At 42.6% G+C, this 20,995-nt stretch overlaps 1 protein-coding gene across 11 annotated transcripts in view; it reads right to left on the bottom strand.

Moving 5' to 3' along the window:
- Window positions 1–20,995, bottom strand: part of dachd (dachshund d) — a 116,374-nt gene that overhangs the window by 59,309 nt on the left and 36,070 nt on the right. For all 11 annotated transcript variants that reach the window (XM_084083993.1, XM_084083992.1, XM_084083987.1 and 8 more), the window contains exon 2: window positions 846–961. In XM_084083993.1, coding sequence (XP_083940119.1) covers window positions 846–961 — 116 coding nt within the window. The remainder of the gene's footprint in view (window positions 1–845; window positions 962–20,995) is intronic.

The raw sequence follows: 20,995 nt of genomic DNA, 5'->3' as shown, positions 1-20,995 counted from the left end.
AACAATAGAGATCAGTCATTATGCATAATGTTTTCTTATGATATTACCATTAATGTTGGTTAAATACAATATGTATCATACATGAAATGAGCATTCAAGGAGACCCTTTCAACAGTACAATATCATTAAAGACATATGAAGGAGGATAGCAAAATATGCAAATTAGAGCACTTTCAGCCACCAACATCAAAGCAGTCACAATGAAACCCGCCACAAATAGAACAAAAGCATTAGCTGCAATAAGATTTGCCCCTGGGGTAAGTTAGGGCACAAACGGTTGTTGTTGATTCTTGTGGTGATAAAGCTTGCTTTAGCATCACCACCACTGCCTATGCACATACACCAGTGGAGTGGATTTAATCGCGCTAATTAGAATGCACTCAAGGCAAAAAGCAACATCTACTGGAATAATCTGAGAGAAAAGATCTCCACTCCAATTTATTCTACCTCGTCTTTCATTTTTCCGGGGGTTGAGCAGAGGATCTGCTGTTGGTAAACGGGTGAGCGGCTGGTGTCTGGTGGTTGGGTGCATGTGTCACTTTGGTCCGGTTGCCATTTAGAGGACAAACAGCAGGATGCTGAGGGGCCACTGGTAGGGAGACTACATACGTGTGTGTGTGTGTGTGTGTGTGTGTGTGTGTGTGTGTGTGTGTGTGTGTGTGTGTGTGTGTGTGTGTGTGTGTGTGTGTGTGTGTGTGTGTGTGTGTGTGTGTGTGTGTGTGTGAGAGAGAGAGAGAGAGAGAGAGCAAGCAAGAGAGAGAGAGAGTGTGACAGAGAGTGCAACAGAAGGAGCCATAGCAACAGGGACAGCAAAGACAAGAGACAGAATCCATGGTTGTCCATACCTGTGGGTGGCATCATGCCAGGGGACATGAGGCCAGGTACTGAGTGGGGCATAATGTGGGGGTTCTCTTGTGATGTTATGCTCTGGGTCCTCTTAGGAGGCCGACCCGGTCTGGAACTGGAAGAGAGACAAACCCAACAGAGAGGAGAGAATGAACATGAGAACAACGAGAGGCAACGAGAGAGAAAGGAATATTGGGAGACTGGAGGGAGGTGGGGAATGGGGGTTTAGGGGGGATGGGGGGAGGGGGGCTAACATTTGGACCACTCCAAAATGCAATTCCATTCCAAAGAGCTAACATGTACTGTAAATAAATTTCTTTTCAAGGACAGTTGCTTTCTGCAGCTCAACATAATAGACTTCCATAACTAATTAGATTACACGGTGAATTCATTTCCTTTATTGAAGATCAACCACTTTTTGATGCATAATTCATAACCCGTACCTCGTTACCTGTTCCTCCGTATTAATATCCCCACACTATTTGAATTGCCTTGTTTGCATATGCTAAAATCCAGCGAGCGGCCCTCGGCCTGGAAATTACATGTTAACTTGTTATAATTATTGCAGTCAGGCCACTATTGATTTATGAGACTTTTAAAAACCAAATATGTGTAGTTCTGGTAATGAATGATATTTTAAGGTTCTTCAGGAAATTAAAAGGCAATGGCTGCCTTAGGAAATGTTCTGCTTGCTTGATTTAATGCGTGCCTTAGCTGGAAGGTGGTGTGACAGAGTGATTCAGACCTGTTGGACGGTTCTGATGGGGGAGTTTTATTACACCAAACGAGGGGCACAGATCCAGCGGTGATAAATGACTGTGCCACCTTTAGCGCGGAGGAGAAAAGGGCCCTCAAAGCTGTTACACTCCTGAAATTTCCACACATCTTACTCATTCACTTATTAATACAGCTTCGAGTTACAATCAATACCTCCTTCGCTGGCTTAGTTACAAGGAAAAGCCTATGGGGGAAGAGAGATGCAATGAGCATATAATCAAGGGGATGAAATTCTATGGAGGTGGGTTCTTTATGAACTAGGGGCAGGAGTGTCTGTGCCGAAAATGAATTACAGTGACATGACACTGGTGACATATTGCTTACAAGTGAGCGTCAGTGAGCGATATGGAAAAACATTAAATATCAACAACATAACAAGAATATTTTAAACATTCATTATTATTTGTTTAAGTATAAAATATGGCTTAAGTGGTTAAAAGCAGGAAAACACAACAATTATGCCACATCACAATGTTACGATATCAAAAATCCCAGACCATATCTAACCATAACACGATATCGATATATTTTCGATATATTGGCCAGCCCTAGTTAAATGCATTATTTCAGATACGATTGTCCAATCTAAGATTTACAGTGGCACTCACTTACTCCACCTCTAACAGACTGTATGTCGATAGAGTTAGCCACCAAAATACAATACTACTGCATGTAGATGTACTGTATATGTTGACCCTCTGTGTGAGTACACTTGATTTGTATACAACTAGTGCTATAGTTCATTTATTTATACAGAGTGCAATGTATGCTACTACCATCTGTGTACCCTTTCAACAAGTGCAATAATTAATATGTATTTATTTATTTACCAATTCTGCCCATATCATTGTATATTGCATGTTGTATATAGTTTCTAGCTTCTATCTTTATGTTCATCTTTATATTTTGAGAAAAGTCTGTAAATGATTTATAGATATGTCTTAACATTGGTGTTAATTCAGTGTAATGCACCAATTTAACCAAGACAAAATCTGCATTAATATGCAAAACATACCTGGAAAGAAATATAATTCTGATTCTGATACTATTACCCACTTATTAAATAAATAATTACTATAGTAGGTATTATGATAGTCAAAAGACATATTTCTGTATTTCTCTGCCAACTTACAAACAATTGAGTTCAACACTGTTAAAAAATACAAACACGTTACACTGAGCACCCAACAAAATCTCACACACACACTATCTCAACAAACGACTAATAGCAGATACTGATTATTTCTTGCTTTGCCGAGGCCATTAAAGCCACAAAAGTGTAATTTATTAAATAAAATGTTTGGGCAATTTATATAGGCTACTGTATTGCTATTGTCTTTTTCTTGCCTGTCTTACGAAACTGATTAACCTCTCCATAATAATTTCAAGTCAACCAGACCTCGAACATTTGCATTCACTGATACCTTGAAGAACCGGTCTTATAATGAACAAATGTGTAATCTCAAAAAGTAACTATTGAATAAATAACTAATTAAAAAAGTAATTTATACTACCATTTGTTTCCTTTTTACATGCATGACTAGTGAAGCATTTTATCGACATATACGATGTGTTGCCACCACTATTACTCTATAGTAAAATAACAGTGGTTGTGTTGTGCTCCATTTAGCTCCTATTGTACATCTCTACAGTGATGACGCCTTCTACGGCATGCAGTTGCTTTAGCTCCCAAATCATATACCGTACTGTTGCTATAACTGAATTTATTCAGGCATGCTTTTATGTGAGGTTTATTTACCTCAGTGGTGTTAAGACAGAGAGAGAGAGAGAGAGAGAGAGAGAGAGAGAGAGAGAGAGAGAGAGAGCGAGAGAGAGAGAGAGAGAGAGAGAGAGAGAGAGAGAGAGAGAGAGAGAGAGCGAGCGAGAGCGAGAGCGAGAGAGAGAGAGAGAAACAGACAGACAGACAGACAGACAGACAGAGAGCACTGGCCATATGCAATGGTCATATCTGTCTGAATATGCTGACATGCTCATATAACAGCTCTGGTTCTTTTAGGACTAAAAGTAGTCCTTCATCCAACTGTGTTACCTTGGAGTGAAAACACACACATGATAGAGAGAGGTGGACTGAGAGCATGGAGAAGAGGAACTGAGAGGACAGAGAGAAAGAGAGAGAGGGAGAGAGAGAAAGAGAGAGAGGGGGGAAACGAGTGCCCGCTCAACCTAGGGATGTCTCGAAATGTAATTCCTATTTCTATAGAAGCACCTCTTTGATCTTATGAGAGGGAGAGATCGCAGACAGTTTTGCTGTCATCACTTTCACTTGTACTCTGGCTGAATTATTTATGAAAGACCTCAATGGAGGGCTTGTGATGGGTAAAAGGCTTTTTACCAACAATACTAAAAGCAGAAAAAAAGAAAACTTGAATGGACAAAGGAAAAAAGTGTCATATCAACTTTAGATCACGTTAGAAGATCTTAACTCGGGTACAAAGATCCAGTTACGTAGAGGTAATGATAGGCCGTTGCAGGAGAATATGTCTTGTGTTTAAAGGGATAGCGCTTTAGCCACATTCGCAACATGCCATAACACTCACCAGCCATGAACGCCGGACATTGACTGAATTGAACAGGAGCTTTGGAAGAAGGAATCTTCAAGCAATGTGGGACTGCTTTTCAAGAAGAAATGTTATCATCTAATTCCTTTGCGATGGATGAATACTGTCTGAAATGATCCAGTAGTAGTGCATTCTAGACAGGTTACAGAGGCTATGTCCGTACATTATTCAACACAATTTAAGATTTCTAAATGATAGGTTCTGGCATGGTTTTCCTTCACCAATATATTTTGCTTCCATCGAGTCAATAGATGAGGCGTGCAAGTCAAACACTGATGCAGATCTGTGGTGGCCAGACCCATCCAGGCTAATAAGCTGGGTCCAGAGAGGAACTCAACCTGGCCTCAAACAAAAGAGCCAGGCTATTTATCAAGTAGCAGATGCTGATTCCCTAAATAGCCTGGCACAGAAACAGCTTCAAACTAGGCCATTATTTTAGAAAAAAAAAGATAGAACTGGATTTATGATTGGAATTTTGGTTGGGAATTCTCTTCTCCCTTTTTGCCTCTTCTCAACTTGTCTTTTCGTGTCTTGTCTTGTCTTCCCTTCTTGTTTTTTTTCTCTTCTCATCTTTTCTCTTCTCCTTCTTGTAATGTTTTAGAAAAAAGAAAAAGAAACCTGCATCACCAAGTTTTATATTGGGCTTATTTGGACAGATATTTTAATTTTGGAGGTCAATCGCCAAACAATCATATTCCCGCCTATATTTATGTTATTACTAAAGATATTCAGGGGCCTCGTATCTCTGGCTTCAATTAAGGAAACAAAATAGGCCCCACCAGGGCCTGGGCCGGGGGCCACAAATATGTTACACATCTATTCTCTCTTTTTTTGTTTTGCTGCCATGGTGAAAAGAAAATAGTGGTGAACTTTCCCTGAACCAGACTTCCTTTAATGGCCCGGCTCTGTGTTGACCCAGCAGAGTTGACTGGAACCTGATACTATCCAACACACTACGCTGCACAGGCAATCAGATTACACTGGGCCCAACAATACACTCCACGCAGGTCCAATTTCAACGCAACAATGCAATAAAAGCACAATAATTAAATTCGTGTTCTCACCCTGTTTACAGGAAGCCAACACAAGGTGATAGGTATAATAAGAGGTATAATATCACATCAAATATCAGTGCGAGTGGGGGGAGTTGATCTCGCAGCAAGAAATTCTGACATCTCACTATCAGACCCATTTCTGTCGACGGAAGTAGCGACTGAGATCTTATTACCCAGAATGCCGTTAATGCAGTGATTATGATCTGTTATAAATCAATTGAAACCACAAATGTAATGTTTAGCCCAAGTAAGCACCCTCTCCCCAACTGGATTGAGTTACAAACAACAATCATCCGCCCCTCCCATCCTTTGATATCTTTAGGAATTCAACCTGGTTAAGTCAACAGTGGCTCCAGTTTGCAGAGAAAGAGCATAATATTATTTCCTGTTGCCTATGATTGAGCCATTAACCTTTTATCTCAGTCTTTTGTTTGATGTTTCTAAAAGGTAAGGATGAAGATATTTATTCCATTTCCGCCCAGTCGGCCAAAACAAGCGAGTGAATCATTCCGTCTGGGGCTTGTGTAAACAAAAGGCCTCTCCAGGTCTCTGCCAATCAGGCCTTATAAAATATTAACCCAATGTCATTGCCCTTTTAAAATCTCTCACCTAGAATTCCCTAATTGTTCCTTTTCTTTATCTCTCCAGTGCAGAGAGTAAATAAATTAACAAAATAGCTTTTATCGCCCAGAGTAACCTTTTAACTGAAGGATTATCTAGGGTTTATTTTTCATTTCTCTCCCAGCGATAGCAGAGCATGCCCCATTGATTGGTTTGCTGAGGTGGTGACCAGCCATGAAAACAAGGTCCTATTGATAAAACAAAGCAGCTCCTTACCTTTTAACTGCCAGGTCAGGCAGAAATCCTGAGGCCCCAGACTGTCCAGGGGCCCGAAAACGCTGAGTTTATATTTTTTCCCGATTTGGTTCAATCAAACAGTTTAACAATATGCATGCAACTCTCCTGAGAGGTTATCTATGTTTGTTGAAAGACAGGGATAACATGGCTGCGGTATATTACTAGCAATTTACAATCCCTGCAGATAAGATAATGGTGTTGGTGGAGGTGAATGATGAAATGTTTAACTTTAATTATAAAAATGAATTATTTTCGCAACAACGAGCTACTGTTGTTTGTTTTCTTTGTTTGAGAATAAAGTGGAAAAGAGGCCAATGTTATTGAAAGTGATAATGGACATGCCAGTGTTTATGTCAGACGTGAACGCAGACCACTTTGACGAATGAAATTGAAAAATGAAAATGAAAAACAAAAATCATTTGAAAAAATCCAAAACGCTCTGAAAGGGATTGGAATAAATGTTGCCTTCAACACGAAACAGATCTATATTTCCTGCTGACCTTGGCAGTCTACTGGTGGTGATGATCATAATCTCTCAGAGGCTCACAGTGTGATACATGGGAATGTATTCACTCATCCATCTTTTTCCTGCATCCATCTATCCTCACCCCCATCTTGTATCTCTATCTGTATTTGCATTGAGCCTATTCTTGGTTTATCTCAATCAGCTTTCCCTTGCACCTGTCAAACGCCGCCTTGCACAGGTAGCCACATCAGCCCTTATCAGATCTAGATAGCTGGATTACTGTTGAGTTTGTGAGTGCGAGAGCACTAAACAGAAAACACGCACACACACTTTTATTTATTAGCAGTAGGAACAGCTGCATCCGCTGGCAAACAGTGAACTTTTGTTACGGAACAATATATCACAGATCAAATGGTGTGAAATCAAAGGAGAGGGAGAGCTAGCATCAATCCCACTAAAACCCTGTTTAAAGTGCTGTCTGTGCTGTGATCCCTGTGCGGACCCAGTGTACAAGGAGCTGAGATCACTGGTGGTTGGGAGAGTGCCTTCCTGGTGCCTTTGTTTGGGCTCATTCCTGATTAGGACCACGCTGGGCGGGGCAATCAGATTGTCTGATGGCACGGAGGAACATGGAGCCAGTCAAAGTCCTTCCTCCTGTCTTGGTTCACCCTCAGTCGAGGCGCTGCCGTGAAACGCGCACCCAGCTGGGCTTTGCGGAGAGCATGCCGTACGGTAGCTACAAAGGGCTTACTCGAGTAATCACGCTCTATTAAGAGACGTTTGAAGCCTCCCGACTGTGAAACGGAGTCTAAAAAAAAAAGATCTTAAAATGTGATAAACTGCTGATTATTCCCATGCATCATTAATGTTAAAAGCTGATTTCGTAATTGTACATCCCATAACTACAGAGTTTGAGATTGTTTAGTATCACGTCGACAGCCTCTGATAATGAGTAAGCAGACTTCCTACATCACGGGAATTGATGAGGAAAGCCTAATTGGTTGACTTTTCCATGCCTAATGGATGATTCTCTTAATTAAAAAGATACTGTACCAAATGTTAGAAATCAGATAGCGCTTAAAGTAAATGCAGTTAATCAAATGTATGAGAATGAACAGTTCCAGGAAAGACTAAATGAGATTTGTAGATATGATTTTGCTCCAATATTTATTAATTGCAAGTGCCTTTGGTTAGCAAAACAGAACAGGTCTTATCTTCAAGCTGTGAGGAAATTTCATCTAACCACTCTGACTGATCTCTCTTTTTCATGAACTGCGATGCATATGAAACAAGTCTTCAAAACAAGGCTTTAAAAACTTACCCAGTCAGGGTGCCTTTGAGGATATTTAATTAAAATCTAATCCTGCATTCATTAAGGCTCACATAAATTAAGCTGTCATTCATAAGATTTATGGATTCTCATTTGCATATTGCATACAATTCATCAATTACTCAAGTATGAAAGGAGCGCATTTCCCTTGGAGCTGCCTGCTAGCCTGCCAACATTTGAAATGAGAGAAAGAGCAGGACTGTCAGCCATTCAGTACAAACTTTCCCCACAATGTCTGTGCACTGATTAATCTCATTTTCTAGGCATCCCTTACAAGATTGTACACAGTCCAGCTGCACTTTTCAATTATTTCTCCTGTCCTCTCAAGTAACTTTGAAAGCAGGATGGGCTAAATGCAGACAGAGGCTACTTTAGTCTTTATGTATATAACATGTCTTTTTGCCAGGGTAATAATAAATTAGAGGGAAGGGTTTCAGAGATCCTAATGGAAGGGAAATGTAGTAATTTTATTGCAAATCCCATCAGGCAAATATTCTGCATGCTATAATAGCATATTTCCTGTCATATTTAGAGAGGGATACATCCAGCAGGCATTCTGACAGAGGAAGAAAGAGGGAGGAAAGGATAGAGGGAGGGTGGATAGAATGAAAGAGAAAGAGACAAGTGCAGAAAGAAAACAACACAGAGAGAGAGAGAGGTGGTGTTGGTGATGGTGGTGGGGGGCTTGCTGCTAAACACATAAAAACTCCCTTTTTGGATGTAGGGCTATGGGAAACGCAGTATGGAGTAAGTGCTTAAAGCAAGCGGAGCGTGAACGCATCTAAGATAAAAGGTCAGGCAAAAACAAACAGACCACTCACGAGGACGAATAGAATTAATTGACTCATTAATATGCATGGCTAATAAAGCTCAAAATCCTAAAACAAAAATCATTGTCAACCATTCCCTTTTAATGGCTCTTATTTTCAGCTTGAGGAGAGCCAGTCTACAGGGCGTATCAATCTTAGGCGGGGTGGAGTTCTTCCACCAAACAGGCTAAGGGTAACCTCAGTGTTGTATGTTCATGTCCTCCCCGGTAGACAAAGGCAGAGTTGTTCTGCTGGAGGGATTAATTGAGAATTAATCCCAGTTTCTGGCAGTGGAACAGACCGTCAGTTAGTAGTGAAAGTCATCCTGAAGGGTAGTTAATTGGTTCCCCATAGCAAAAGCTTTGGAGAACAGAAATCAAGCTGCATTTTCATTAATCCTCCCCATTGTTTTATGAAATTGTTGTCGAGTGTGACTTCAGATGGAGTCAATAGTTAAGGCTTTTAATTTGCTTTTAATTCTGCCAGCGGGGTGACAATTAACAAACCCCATAGAACAATAGGAGTGGAAATTATGTGTTCGATGGACTCTAAAATTACTCTAAAATCAAAAACCAATAAGCAATTAATATACTGTATTCCACACACGATAACCATCTCCGGTTGTGGCATCTCTCTCACTATCTCTCTATCTCTGTATCTCTCCCTCTTCGCTCCTGCAACCATGCTCTCCCTCTATCCATTCAAGCCTTTTGAACTTTGGGAATAGCAACCAGAATGTCGGATGTGATTAATTTCAGGTCTAAATGGACACAACAGACAGAAAGGGTGATGTAATCATAACACACGGAGACAGAGTGACTAACAGGAGAGGGACACGAAAGAGGGAGAGAAAACAGAGGGGGTGGGGGGTGGACACAGTCATACATAGAGACCTACAGTAGATGGAAAGACAAGCAAAAAGCACGCACAGACATACACACTCCGAGTTCAAGCTAAACAGGAAGACCATGGTGATTAGCATTAATTGCACTGAGTATTGAAATCCTGTGTGAAACATTAAACAAAAATTATCTACTGTTTATTCACTTTTTTTCCCATGATTCTCTCTTTTTTTCAATAATTAATGAAAAGTAAATACATGGAGGAGTCCAAAAATGATCTGGGGAAACAGCAATGTTTACATAATTGGAAAAAATACACCCCTCTTTTTCCTCTCTCTCTCTCTCTGAGAATGTATACTGTGTATACAGATTGAGAAAAAGGGCTAGGACTCTGGTCTGCCCCTCACCGTTTCCCCCGTCAGAAGTAACAGTGTCTGTTCCCCAGAGTGTTGGCTGCTGTGAGCGAGTGTTTGCATATTTAGATACAGGCAGCCCTGTTTATGCAGCCCCACTCTCGGCTGCTCAAGTTCACTCCGACGAGGGCCCTGATCAATTTGGCCAGCTGTGCTTTAAACGCTGTTTACAACAATAACATCACAGCTAACAGAGCACGCAACGTAGCAGCACGCAAGCATACACACGGGCACATAATGTACGCCCGGCGCCCGCGTGCACACACAAGCACATGCACACACAAATGCACAGCCCCTTTCCCTGAGGACGCGACAACAGGAGAGAGAGTGTGAGAGAGAGAGAGACAGGGCTTCAGAAGGAACCCCCAGCCGGCACATTCCCAGACGAGCATTTGTACTCAGTTAAAGAGGTATCAAAGCCCGACTCCTCGACACGACGCAGAAGAATTGGATTCCGTCTGTGTACATCTCTGTGATCCTTCCGATCATGAATCTCTCACTGTGCTCACAAGCATTGCGGGCAATGGGAGAAAATAACAGGAACTCAAGAGTGTGGTCCCACCCTGAAGTGGGCCAAATTGAAGGTGGCGTGCACCAGTTACCGCTTACTCCCAATGACTGATTGGCGTCAAGCAGCCAATCAAGAGAGGCAGACCAGCTAATGCCCCAAAACAGATGACAATTACCTCAGACAAGCTTTAGCAGGCTTCACAAACAAGTAAATCTTTCCCTATTCCGAGTAAGCCGAGTAGTTTATTCCTCAAAGCTCCAGATTTCTCTTAAAAGCTTCATGAGGAGGCGGGTGAAAAACTCCATTTAAAGCCTAGCAGGAGAGCAAATAGGCCCACTCAGCAGATAGCAGTGAAACTCTGGTGTCCTCTCGGCTGATGATATAATTCTTAATGTACGGCCTGACTAGACATAAATCTTCACCCAAGCATCACCTCACCTGAGTCTGTCTCGCTCTCTCTCTCCGTCTCTCCCCCTCTCGCTCTCCTCTCTCTCTTTCATGATGAATTGTTTGCTACATCTCGGAGACTAAAACCCTTCAACCTCTTCAAACCCGGGTTTCTAATAACGCGGAGGTGCTGGGAAGAGGTGACAGCATGATGAATATCACAACAGACAGCTCCAATATGGGACAATTTTACCAGATCGATATCTCACTGCAATATCAGAGAAAAGGAGCTGATATTAGTCTACACAGTGTATTACAGATGGGGTACATTTCTTCTCTCTGCACTCCCAGTGAACCTGGGCTATATTTCATCCGTGTCGCCGATGGTTTACACACTCACAAACGCTCTGGAAACTAATCATAGCATGGTAGCCACGCCAGACGCATCTGCTTAAAATTATCCTTATGTGTGTGTGTGGGTGTGCGTGCGTGCGCGTGTGACACCCCACCACAATCCCTTGTTCAACACGGGGATGGTGAACCTGCAAATAAACTGCAAAGAGCATTAGAGGATGTTACAGACCATTATTTCTGAGAGAGATCAAACGTTTTGTCACATTCTAATAGAGAGATCATGGGCCTCATGTGGGAGGCCATGCTTTTAAGAGCCACCTTAGGTCATAATGGGGTCTCTCAGATTAAACATTTGAAAGAGTGGAGAAGCTCTCTAGTAAACACTTCAAGTTTAATACAGCGAGAAAAGACGATATACCAGATTTAAAGTCGATTGCATAAATGAATTAAAAAGTCAGTTGTTGTCCTTAAAATCATGAGGGTAATGAAAAATATAGATTTCGGGACTTTCATCGAATATTAAAACATTTGGTGGACCATTATAATAACTGGTTCAAAATCTTAATTTGTCCATATTGATTACCAGGTTATCAGACCATGCAAAAAAGAAGAAGGTTAGAGCGACAAATTCTTGACATAGGTTAGTGTGAAAATGTACTTTTAAAAGTACATTTTCACTCTCTCAGAGTTCACTAAGGATTTTGCTGTGTAAAGATCTCCTATCCTTTTTCAAGAGCACATGGAGTTTACTGGGACTTATGTGCATTACTTGTTTTCATTACTTAGTTGCTGTTACATTTTGACAACATTTGTGTTGGGTTTAATCTTTGTCGACAACCCTGTACGGAGGGCTGTAAATTAATTTGCAACAATTACAGCACAATAGAGACATCACTGTACCAGAAATATTGATTGACAAATAATTTGACAAATTGTTTTTGTCAATCTTGCTGCTGCTAAATACTGTGGTCAAGTAATCTGCCACTTAATAAACCCAATCAGATGACTCACAATATTAGAGTCGTAAACGGGGGGAGAGAGAGAGAATGAAAGAGAGACAGACGCAAAGGCAGTATAGACGCTGCTAACGCCTAATATCTTCCCTCCCCAGGGGGCCAGGGCTGAGGGCCCCTTTGCTGTCAGCTGCAATAGGACTGGCCTTTTGTGAGAGCCCAAGGTTCGTTAAGGGCTATTAATGGAACACAGTATCCCTTGTGCAGGGAACTTGTCAGTATTTCATTAGAGACTGATAAACATATAATACATAAGTGTCAAACACAGTGTGTGTGCAGTGTGACGTGACGGCAGGAGGGGCAGAGGATTTTGGGAACTGCCGCGCCACAGTCATTCCCATGCTCTGGACTGTATTAATGATTTGATAGGAGAGAAAGCGGGGTGGTGGGCGGTATTGGGAAATATAGAGCACAATTATACTGTACTGAACTTGCAGGAGTGCTGAGGGAAAACTCTAACTGCAACTAAATTTTCCCCTGGGGATAAACAAAGGTTTCTCTTCTCTTCTTCTCCTGTTCTCTTCAGATCTTCAGATACAAGAAACCCATATTGTAGCTTATCTTATGCACTCCGTGCAAACACGGCATAGCATTATTCTACTGAACAGTATATTCCAGCCACTTGCGCCAAGGCCCGGTTTCCAGTCTGGATAAGACAGCTTCACTTCTTATGCAGCATGGGCCGACAAAGCAAGACAAAAAGAAAAACATCATATTCAATTTAATTTCAGTTTTCACCACCATTGAACCAGCTAGTCTACTGGGATTCTGGTTCTGGTTCACAAAGTCCTTTTGATCATTCTATGGCAGTAAGAGAGTTTCAAGTCCCATGGCGCATGGGACCAAGCTGATCTTATGATAATTGGAATACATCAGCTTCAGATAGTGCTAATGGATGGCGATTTCAGTGATCAAGAGCTCATACTCAACTGTAGGAGCAAGTTCACTTTTTTCTACGGAGGCGTTATGCAACCCTCTGTTGTGTTCCCAAAAGACGGCTACCAAGACCGCCAGCACTTCTGTGCTAGAAGTGGCATCGCAAAAAGAACCACTACTGTACAGAAGTTACATCTATTTCCCCATGAGTGAGTAATTGGTTACCATGACCATTAATCAGTTAATCTCCTCCTTTTCTTACTCCCGTTCTCCTCAACGGAGAAATATCAGAGGTTCAATAATTAAAAACGTGTCAGGTGAAAGTCCAACGTGCTTCCTTAGCGCTGTATGTTCTCACATTCCCTGCTTTGTTCATCTTATTAACCTCCTCTCCGCTCGCCGCGCCTTTAAATGAAATCTTTAGCCCCTTACATGTGAAATTAAAACTGCCCTCCCTTGAGCGCTTTTAATTATTCTTCTTCAGGAGAAACTTCCACTTCTACTTTTGTCAGGGCTGCCTCCCCCTTTCTTCCCAGGCCTTTCCTCACTCCCACTCGCTGCCCAGGTCTGTCATGCTTCACTCCTCCCTCCAATCCATGGCTGCTGCTTTTTTTTCTTTCTTCCCTTTTTCTCTCTTCTTCTGCTGGTCTGTTTAATTCTCACCTTGCTCTGCCCTTGTCATCAAGCCGTTGAAGCACAAAGCCAGGAGCAAGGGAGTGTTTACTCGTTTCCCCACTACATTACCCCTCCTATTAATCACTGCACGGAAACTTCTGGACACGGTAACATCTCTGCAGCCGCTACCACGGCTGCTACAACCCCCCCGCTCACCCCTCCACCCCACAAACACACGCATATGCACACACACACACACACACACACACACACACACACACACACACACACACAGCCAACTTTAAATAACTGGCATTCTATAAGATCCTGTCTTATAATTTAATTTTCTAAGAGCCTGTGCAATGTAGCACAGTTGGAACCCCTGGCTAATGAAAGCCATGGTTAAAGTCCCGTAGTACCTTGTTTATTCACATAAACTCCTCCAAGCCAAGAAAATCATTATGTTGGAAGGGTTCAGTATGTCAAGTAAATGAAAATAATGCATTTAAAATGCCTCAATCTATTGATTGAAAACATGCAATGATGCCCCTTGATTAAAACAAACCTATAATAAACATGAGTTGTTTGACATTGAAATGCAAGATACATAATTTGCACACGGGACGGGCAGAGGTTAGTGTTGCTAATTAATCAAAATTAATTGCATGTAAATTGTATTTTAAATGCAGACGGGAAAAAAATAATAAAAAGCCATTTTTGGAGGTGAAGAATTCACCCGCTCTTCGCTTTACTTTACTCAAACCACATAGTGGAAAGAAAACATTTAGCTATTCTCTCCAGCTGCCGTCTAATATCACAGCTTCTAGAGATATTTGCTTGATTATTTTTCCATTATGGTCTTCGAGGAAAAAGACAAAACCCAAAAACAATTATTGCCAAAAAATAATGACAGAAAAATTGGATTCAAGGCCTCGTGTGTCCACACAGCTCTGTTCACAAGGCAAATCAGCCGCAAAAGGATTCTTATGAAATTCAATTAACACATCAACTGCATTCCTTTTCTCCCCTGCCCTAATTCCCACATTCCCCCTGAAACGGCAGCCTTCCCGGCGATTATGCTAACGGCCCGGAGTGCACCGTAAATTCACAGGTCTGGGAAAAAAGCTGTAACGAGAGCCCCTTAAATATGGGAAGGAGACGTTTGAGAAGATGGATCGCTGTGGGCTAGCGGCGGGCCGGCAGTGGGCAGCGGCAACTTGTTTGTGATACACATGCTACTACCTGCTTCTAATGAGGCTATATGGACAACAGCAACATTATCATTAATGATTGAAGCCCTCTTTCCCCTCGCTCTCCTCTCGCTCTCCTCTTCATTTCCCCATCTCTCTTTTTTTTTTCTTTTGCCAAAGCCCCATGTCCTTTTGCAATTAGTGTTTTACTGGATAGCCCAAGGCAGTGGGCTGCATGTGTGTAGGCTATCTATGATAGAGAGAAAGAGAGAGAGAGAGGGGGGGCGGGGGGGCAGAAACATTTGAATTTCAAATAAATGAGCAATGTAAATAGTTTTGAGAGAGTTTACCCAGTGAACAATGGACTCTTATGAAACACAAAGTGAGACAGAGGGAGAGAGAAAAACGGGGCTGGTGGTGCGCAGAGGGGGAGTGGTGTGTGTGTGTGTGTGTGTGTATGGGGGGGTGGGGAGGGGGGGGATGATCCAACACAATGTGGCCCTTCTCCTACAGCAACTTGTTATCAGGCGCTACGCAGAGCCCCCCATTCAATCTGCATTTAAATACATTTCAGTCCACTCACTCATTTGCATTCATTTCTCCCATTATATTTGAAAATGGCCAAATGTCTGGCCAGCACAATGTGGGAGCCTATCACCAGCCAGGGAAGCCCACACCTGATGCCAATTTAGCCTGCTTGGATCTATTCATTGCCATGGCCTGATCTGACAACTCCGGCTCTTCCCCCGTCCAGGAGACTTTTCAATTGGATCTGCTTGTGGTGACAAAATTGTTTTGCTCGTAGAGTTGTTGTTTTTTTTCCCTCTCACCCTCACAACCCCCTCCCCTCGGTCCCTCTCTCGTGCGCTCACTCTCACTCCCTGTGTCTGCGAATCCAGGCGTCTATTTGGGAGCCATGGGAAAAGGAGAGCCCAATGATTCTCAGTGGCTTCTGATTTCCACTATTTGTCCAGCATTAGGGCCCACTTATCTCTGAAAGAAAAAGCAACATGTGGAGAGAAAGTGACAGGCTGAGACTCAGCCTCACTAACAGGCCTATTGTGTGCTGAGGATCTGCATTCAAACATGAGGGGCCCTCCAACTCTCTGTAAAACGCACACACACACACACACATTCACAGAAACTACTTGCACGTAGACCTCTCTGTTGCAGTCAATTACCAGTGCTAATCTGTGCCGCAATGGAGAGTAAATATTTCATTACTTTTTTCAAATAAACAGTCGGTCTGAGCCCATTGGAGTGTCATCTACACTGTGGAAGGAGACGGTGACGTTCATACTCATTTACACCATAAAAACACTGTGCTTGTTGAAGTGGGTACTTTTTTCCCCCCTCGTCCTTCTGAAATCATCAGACTTGCTAGCGACGTCTCGAGATGAAAAGCCTCGTGGAGTGGCCGCCATTTACACTACAGTACCTTTACCCCTGGTCTAACCCACGACCCCCCCCCCCCCCCCCCCCCACCCCCCGCCCCCACAAACCCCTGCTCCCAGGAACGCCACAATGCTTCGCTCTTCACTCCCTCTCTCCTTTTTTTGGCCTTAAAATCCTGACAGAAAAGTTAATCAGAACTGATGTCAATACAGCCGTGTAAAGAGACACACACACACACACACACACACACACACACACACACACACACACACACACACACACACACACACACACACACACACACACACACACCACATTGTCTTCTACCACATACAAACTAAGCAGTGTTGGGGGTGCGGGGAGGTGGTGGGGGGGATTAGCAGATGAAATAATTCAAGGAGCTGGGGTGGGGGGGGGGGGGGGGGGGGGGGTAGGAGGGTAGGGGGCTGATGGGGGGGTGGGCAGTGACAGAGAGATCCCAGAGTCTACTGCTCATTAATCACTGCAGCGTCTTTGACCTTTCATTTGCCAAGGGCGCAAAGAGAGGAGGAGGAGGGTGGACCGTTCTGCCCAGGAAAGAAAGGAGAGAGAGAGAAGAGAAGAGAGAGAGAGAGAGAGAGAGAGAGAGAGAGAGAGAGAGAAGAGAGACAGAAAAAAACAAGGAAAAAAGATGAGTAAGAAAAATAGAACAAGAAAAAGAGAGACAGAGAGAGAGAGAGAGAGAAAGAGACAGAGTGGTGGATAAATATGCTAAAGTCCAACAGAAGATGCCACAACACATTCTTAACCCATTTAGACCGGTCTTTTTGAGCGGTGTAGCCGCTCCTATAAGTGCGGTTGGGACACCTCATTAGTACACCCTTCGCTGTACTGTGATTGGCTCATAATAGCACATCCCTCTACATTAGTACACCCCTAGCTGTACTGTGATTGGCTGACTCTATTGGCTGAAAGCACTGTGATTGGCTAGCGAGACACATGATGAAATTAATAACCTATAAATAGGACTATGCACTTTAAAAAAAAACTTTTTTTTTAACTGAGCTTCCATCACTGTGATGACCACACCGCTCACTTCACACTGGGTGTGATTTTTTTTTCCTTAAATAGCAGATCTACAAGCTCGTAGCGCGGTTGAACAATCGTGAAAGTTTGTGCAAATCTTTGAATGTATATATTTTTAAATCAAAGATTTGGAACTCAAATCTTTGCTTCTGGGGGATTTTACAATCTCTCCAAATCAGTTTTCTGAAAAACTTATGTTGTTATATCAGTGGTTCAAGGACCACCCAAAATGAAATGTATTTGGCCGCGTACCCACATTTCAAAATCTTTTGTTCCAGGGACAACCCCCCCAGAAGCAAAGATTTGAGTTAAAGATGCTCGCTTGAAAAAATACATATATATTCAAGGATTAGCAAAACGTTTTCAAAATTTAAAAACAAATAGCAGATCTACAAGCTCATAGCGCGGCACTCTGTGCCGCGCTATGAGCTCGTATATCCGCTATTTTTGATTAGCCAAGTATACATTTATAGGCTAAAATCTAAAATGACACAGATGCGTTCCCGGATTGAATGGGTTAATGATGAGTGAAATTAATCAGCTTCATGGGCTGTTAGATGAATCAGGCGTTTCCCGGCCCCTAGGTGGAATCAGCTGCTCTGCTCCACTCGCCAGGCCTGATAAAGACCGATCGGCCCCTTGCCCATTTACACATGTTATTAAAAGAATTACAAAGATGTCTGCTCGCCTCCCTCCCTTCACACGGGCCTGGGCTTTGGGAGCCCGGGTGCTGCAAATGGCAGGAGGGTGTGACATTAGCGCTGTGTGTATTTTTGGCGTCTGGACGCTGGCGCTTTAACACTGCATTGGTACCGACTAAACTCGACTCGAAATCAAATCTATGTGCTTTTTCCACTGCGGATATAGTACCCCTTCAATGTAGCTGGTAGTCATAGCAATGTCCGAGCCTCTGTGTAGGAGAGTGCTGGAGAAAAATGGCAGCTTACCTGGAAACAATCTGTGTTTCACCTGTACAGTCTAACAAAATGTTAGTCAGAAAAAAATAATTTTAAGCGAAAAATAGGCCGGGCAGTTACAGTACTCAATATTGATTCAATCGTTTCACATTTACAACAGCTAGTTTAAAATGTTGTATTCGGGAGCTTCTATGCAGTATACAGGAGTCCGTCGTGATGCAATGACACTAGCGGTAGTTCTCTCAGCCCAATCAGTCTGCAGTTGTTTTCATACTGTATCACCTTTGGGTATCGCCTCAGCTCACTCCGAACCTCCACAGACATGATACAAAAAAAACTACCGGGAACCAGGTACTACTGTAGGTACTACTTTCGCCCAATGGAAACCCCAGAAACCCCAGAAAGTGAACAGAGTTGAGTCGAGCCAGTGTACCATGTTGTGGAAAAGCACCATTAGTTACCCAGGTGGGGTGGGATCGCTGCAGGCAGCGCCAATGAGGAAAGCTTGACATGCTACAGCTATTCAAGTGTGTGTGTGTGTGTGTGTGTGTGTGTGTGTGTGTGTGTGTGTGTGTGTGTGTGTGTGTGTGTGTGTGTGTGTGTGTGTGTGTGTGTGTGTGTGTGTGTGTGTGTGTGTGTGTGTGTGTGTGTGTGTGCGCATGTGTGTGTGTGTGCGTGTGTGTGTGTGTGTGTGTGTGTGTGTGTGTGTGTGTGTGTGTGTGTGTGTGTGTGTGTGTGTGTGTGTGTACGTGCATGCGTACGTGCATGTGTGCGTGCATGTGTTTGTGTGTGTGAGAGAGAGAGAGAGAGAGAGAGAGAGAGAGAGAGAGAGAGAGAGAGAGAGAGAGAGAGAGAGAGAGAGAACCTGTACAGTTGTAAAGGAAGCAAAGTGACCCTGATGCAGAGGCTGCTGTTGATTTATATGTAGAACCTTGCCTGCTATACATCATTACATCTCTGTTGTCTGTTGCAACTTAGAAACACTCTCCTGTAATAATTAGGTAATCATATCTAATATCCGCCATGAGAGCCCTATAAAGAGATGCCTTGGCCTAAATGATTAAATTACAAATAAGCACGAGTGAAAATAAATGATGATGCAGACTAATCGACTGAAAATAATGACACTGGAGAAAACGGAAGTGGGCAAACCAGTGTTGTAACTATCGGATAGTTTGGCATCAAACATAGTCATTAGTTATAAATATACATTTAAGCTTATTTTTAACCCTAATTGATGTTCAAGGTTAATCTAATCAGTCCAATTGTACCTCTGAAGAGTCTGCTCCAATTTAATTGCCTATTTTTATTGCCTCAGCGAGATTTTAATTGAAACCAATGGGGATCTAACAACAACTGTGACATGTTGATGTCTGGGGGATAGCTATAAATATGTGACAAAATATGTGCATTATTAATGTGATTTCTTAATGCATTATTGTAATGCCTCCCCAGAAACATAGAGATATTACTTTACACAGCGATTGGGGGGGTGGGGGTGGGGTGCAAAATCATTTCATCCCGAATAATGTCAACAAAATAAGACAGAGACGTTTCCCTCTGACTCCAGGCAAGTCTGGAGATTTAAAAATCATTAACATTCCAAAGAAAAAAAAACTGTCATCATTGCACATCACAGCACAACCATTACTACAGTAGACCACAGGTTTTCAAAGTGGGGACCGTGGCCACTAGGGGGGCTGCCAGGGGGCCGGGGTGGGGGGGCAACTGGAAAGGAGTTAAAAAAATAATAATACAAAATATGTATATACAACTTTTAGCTTTGTCGATTGGCTATTGTCGCTTATTATTTATTTATTAAGTTAGTTAGTTATTTATCTATTCTACATTAATCCATTTTGCATGGGGTGGCTACAATCACAGGCTATGGCTATTTTTAGGGTCCTTGGCATGGAAAGGTTTGGGAACCCCTGCTATACGCAAACACCGACACCTCCGAACAGAGATCAGAACAGTGGCCTCTATTAACGTTGCACAGCTGAATGGTTCATCAAAGGGTTAAATTGGGTGTTATCACGTTCATTGCTAAGAATTCTCCAGGCATATTTGAAGTGCTATCAATTATGAAAGCTACTGTGTGAGAACATTTAGGCATGTTCGACAGGACTCAACATGGCCTGAACCTGAAAGGCAATGAGGGAACCATAAAAAAAAGCGTCATTGATTCAAAAGGAGAGATTACATTGTGTCTGACACAAGCGTGAACATTAGCGCAGAAGCTCTCGGATCAAATTCTGCACGGCAGCAGTGGCCATTGATGATATCGATCAGAACCGTGGTAGCTACTACTACTGGTAGCGCACGTGGGCTCTCTGAAGTAGGTGCACTCCTCGTGAAGACACATGCACGCATGCACTCACGTGTGCGTGCATGTGTGTGCGTGCACGGCTGCGCACACACGTGAGTGCATGCGTGCATGTGTCTTCACGAGAATTGCACCTAGTTCAGAGAGCTTCAGAGAGCCCAAATAACTGACTAACTTAATTAATAAATAATAAGCGACAATAGCCAATCTACAAGCTAAAAAAGTTGTATATACATATTTTGTTTTATACACACACACACACACACGCACGTGCGCGTGCACACCAAGGGGCCAGCTTCCTGCTTTGAAATTGAGTCGATATAGGAAGAGAGTTCAAGTGACTAAGAATGGCCTGTAGTTTTGCTGTTTTA

The sequence above is a fragment of the Gymnoscopelus microlampas genome (genome assembly GCF_963454915.1).
Source record: "Gymnoscopelus microlampas genome assembly, chromosome: 17".
In the NCBI taxonomy this organism is placed as follows: Eukaryota; Metazoa; Chordata; class Actinopteri; order Myctophiformes; family Myctophidae; genus Gymnoscopelus; species Gymnoscopelus microlampas.
Note: the sequence above shows the minus strand (reverse complement) of the source record. Positions and strands in the feature narration are given on the sequence as shown.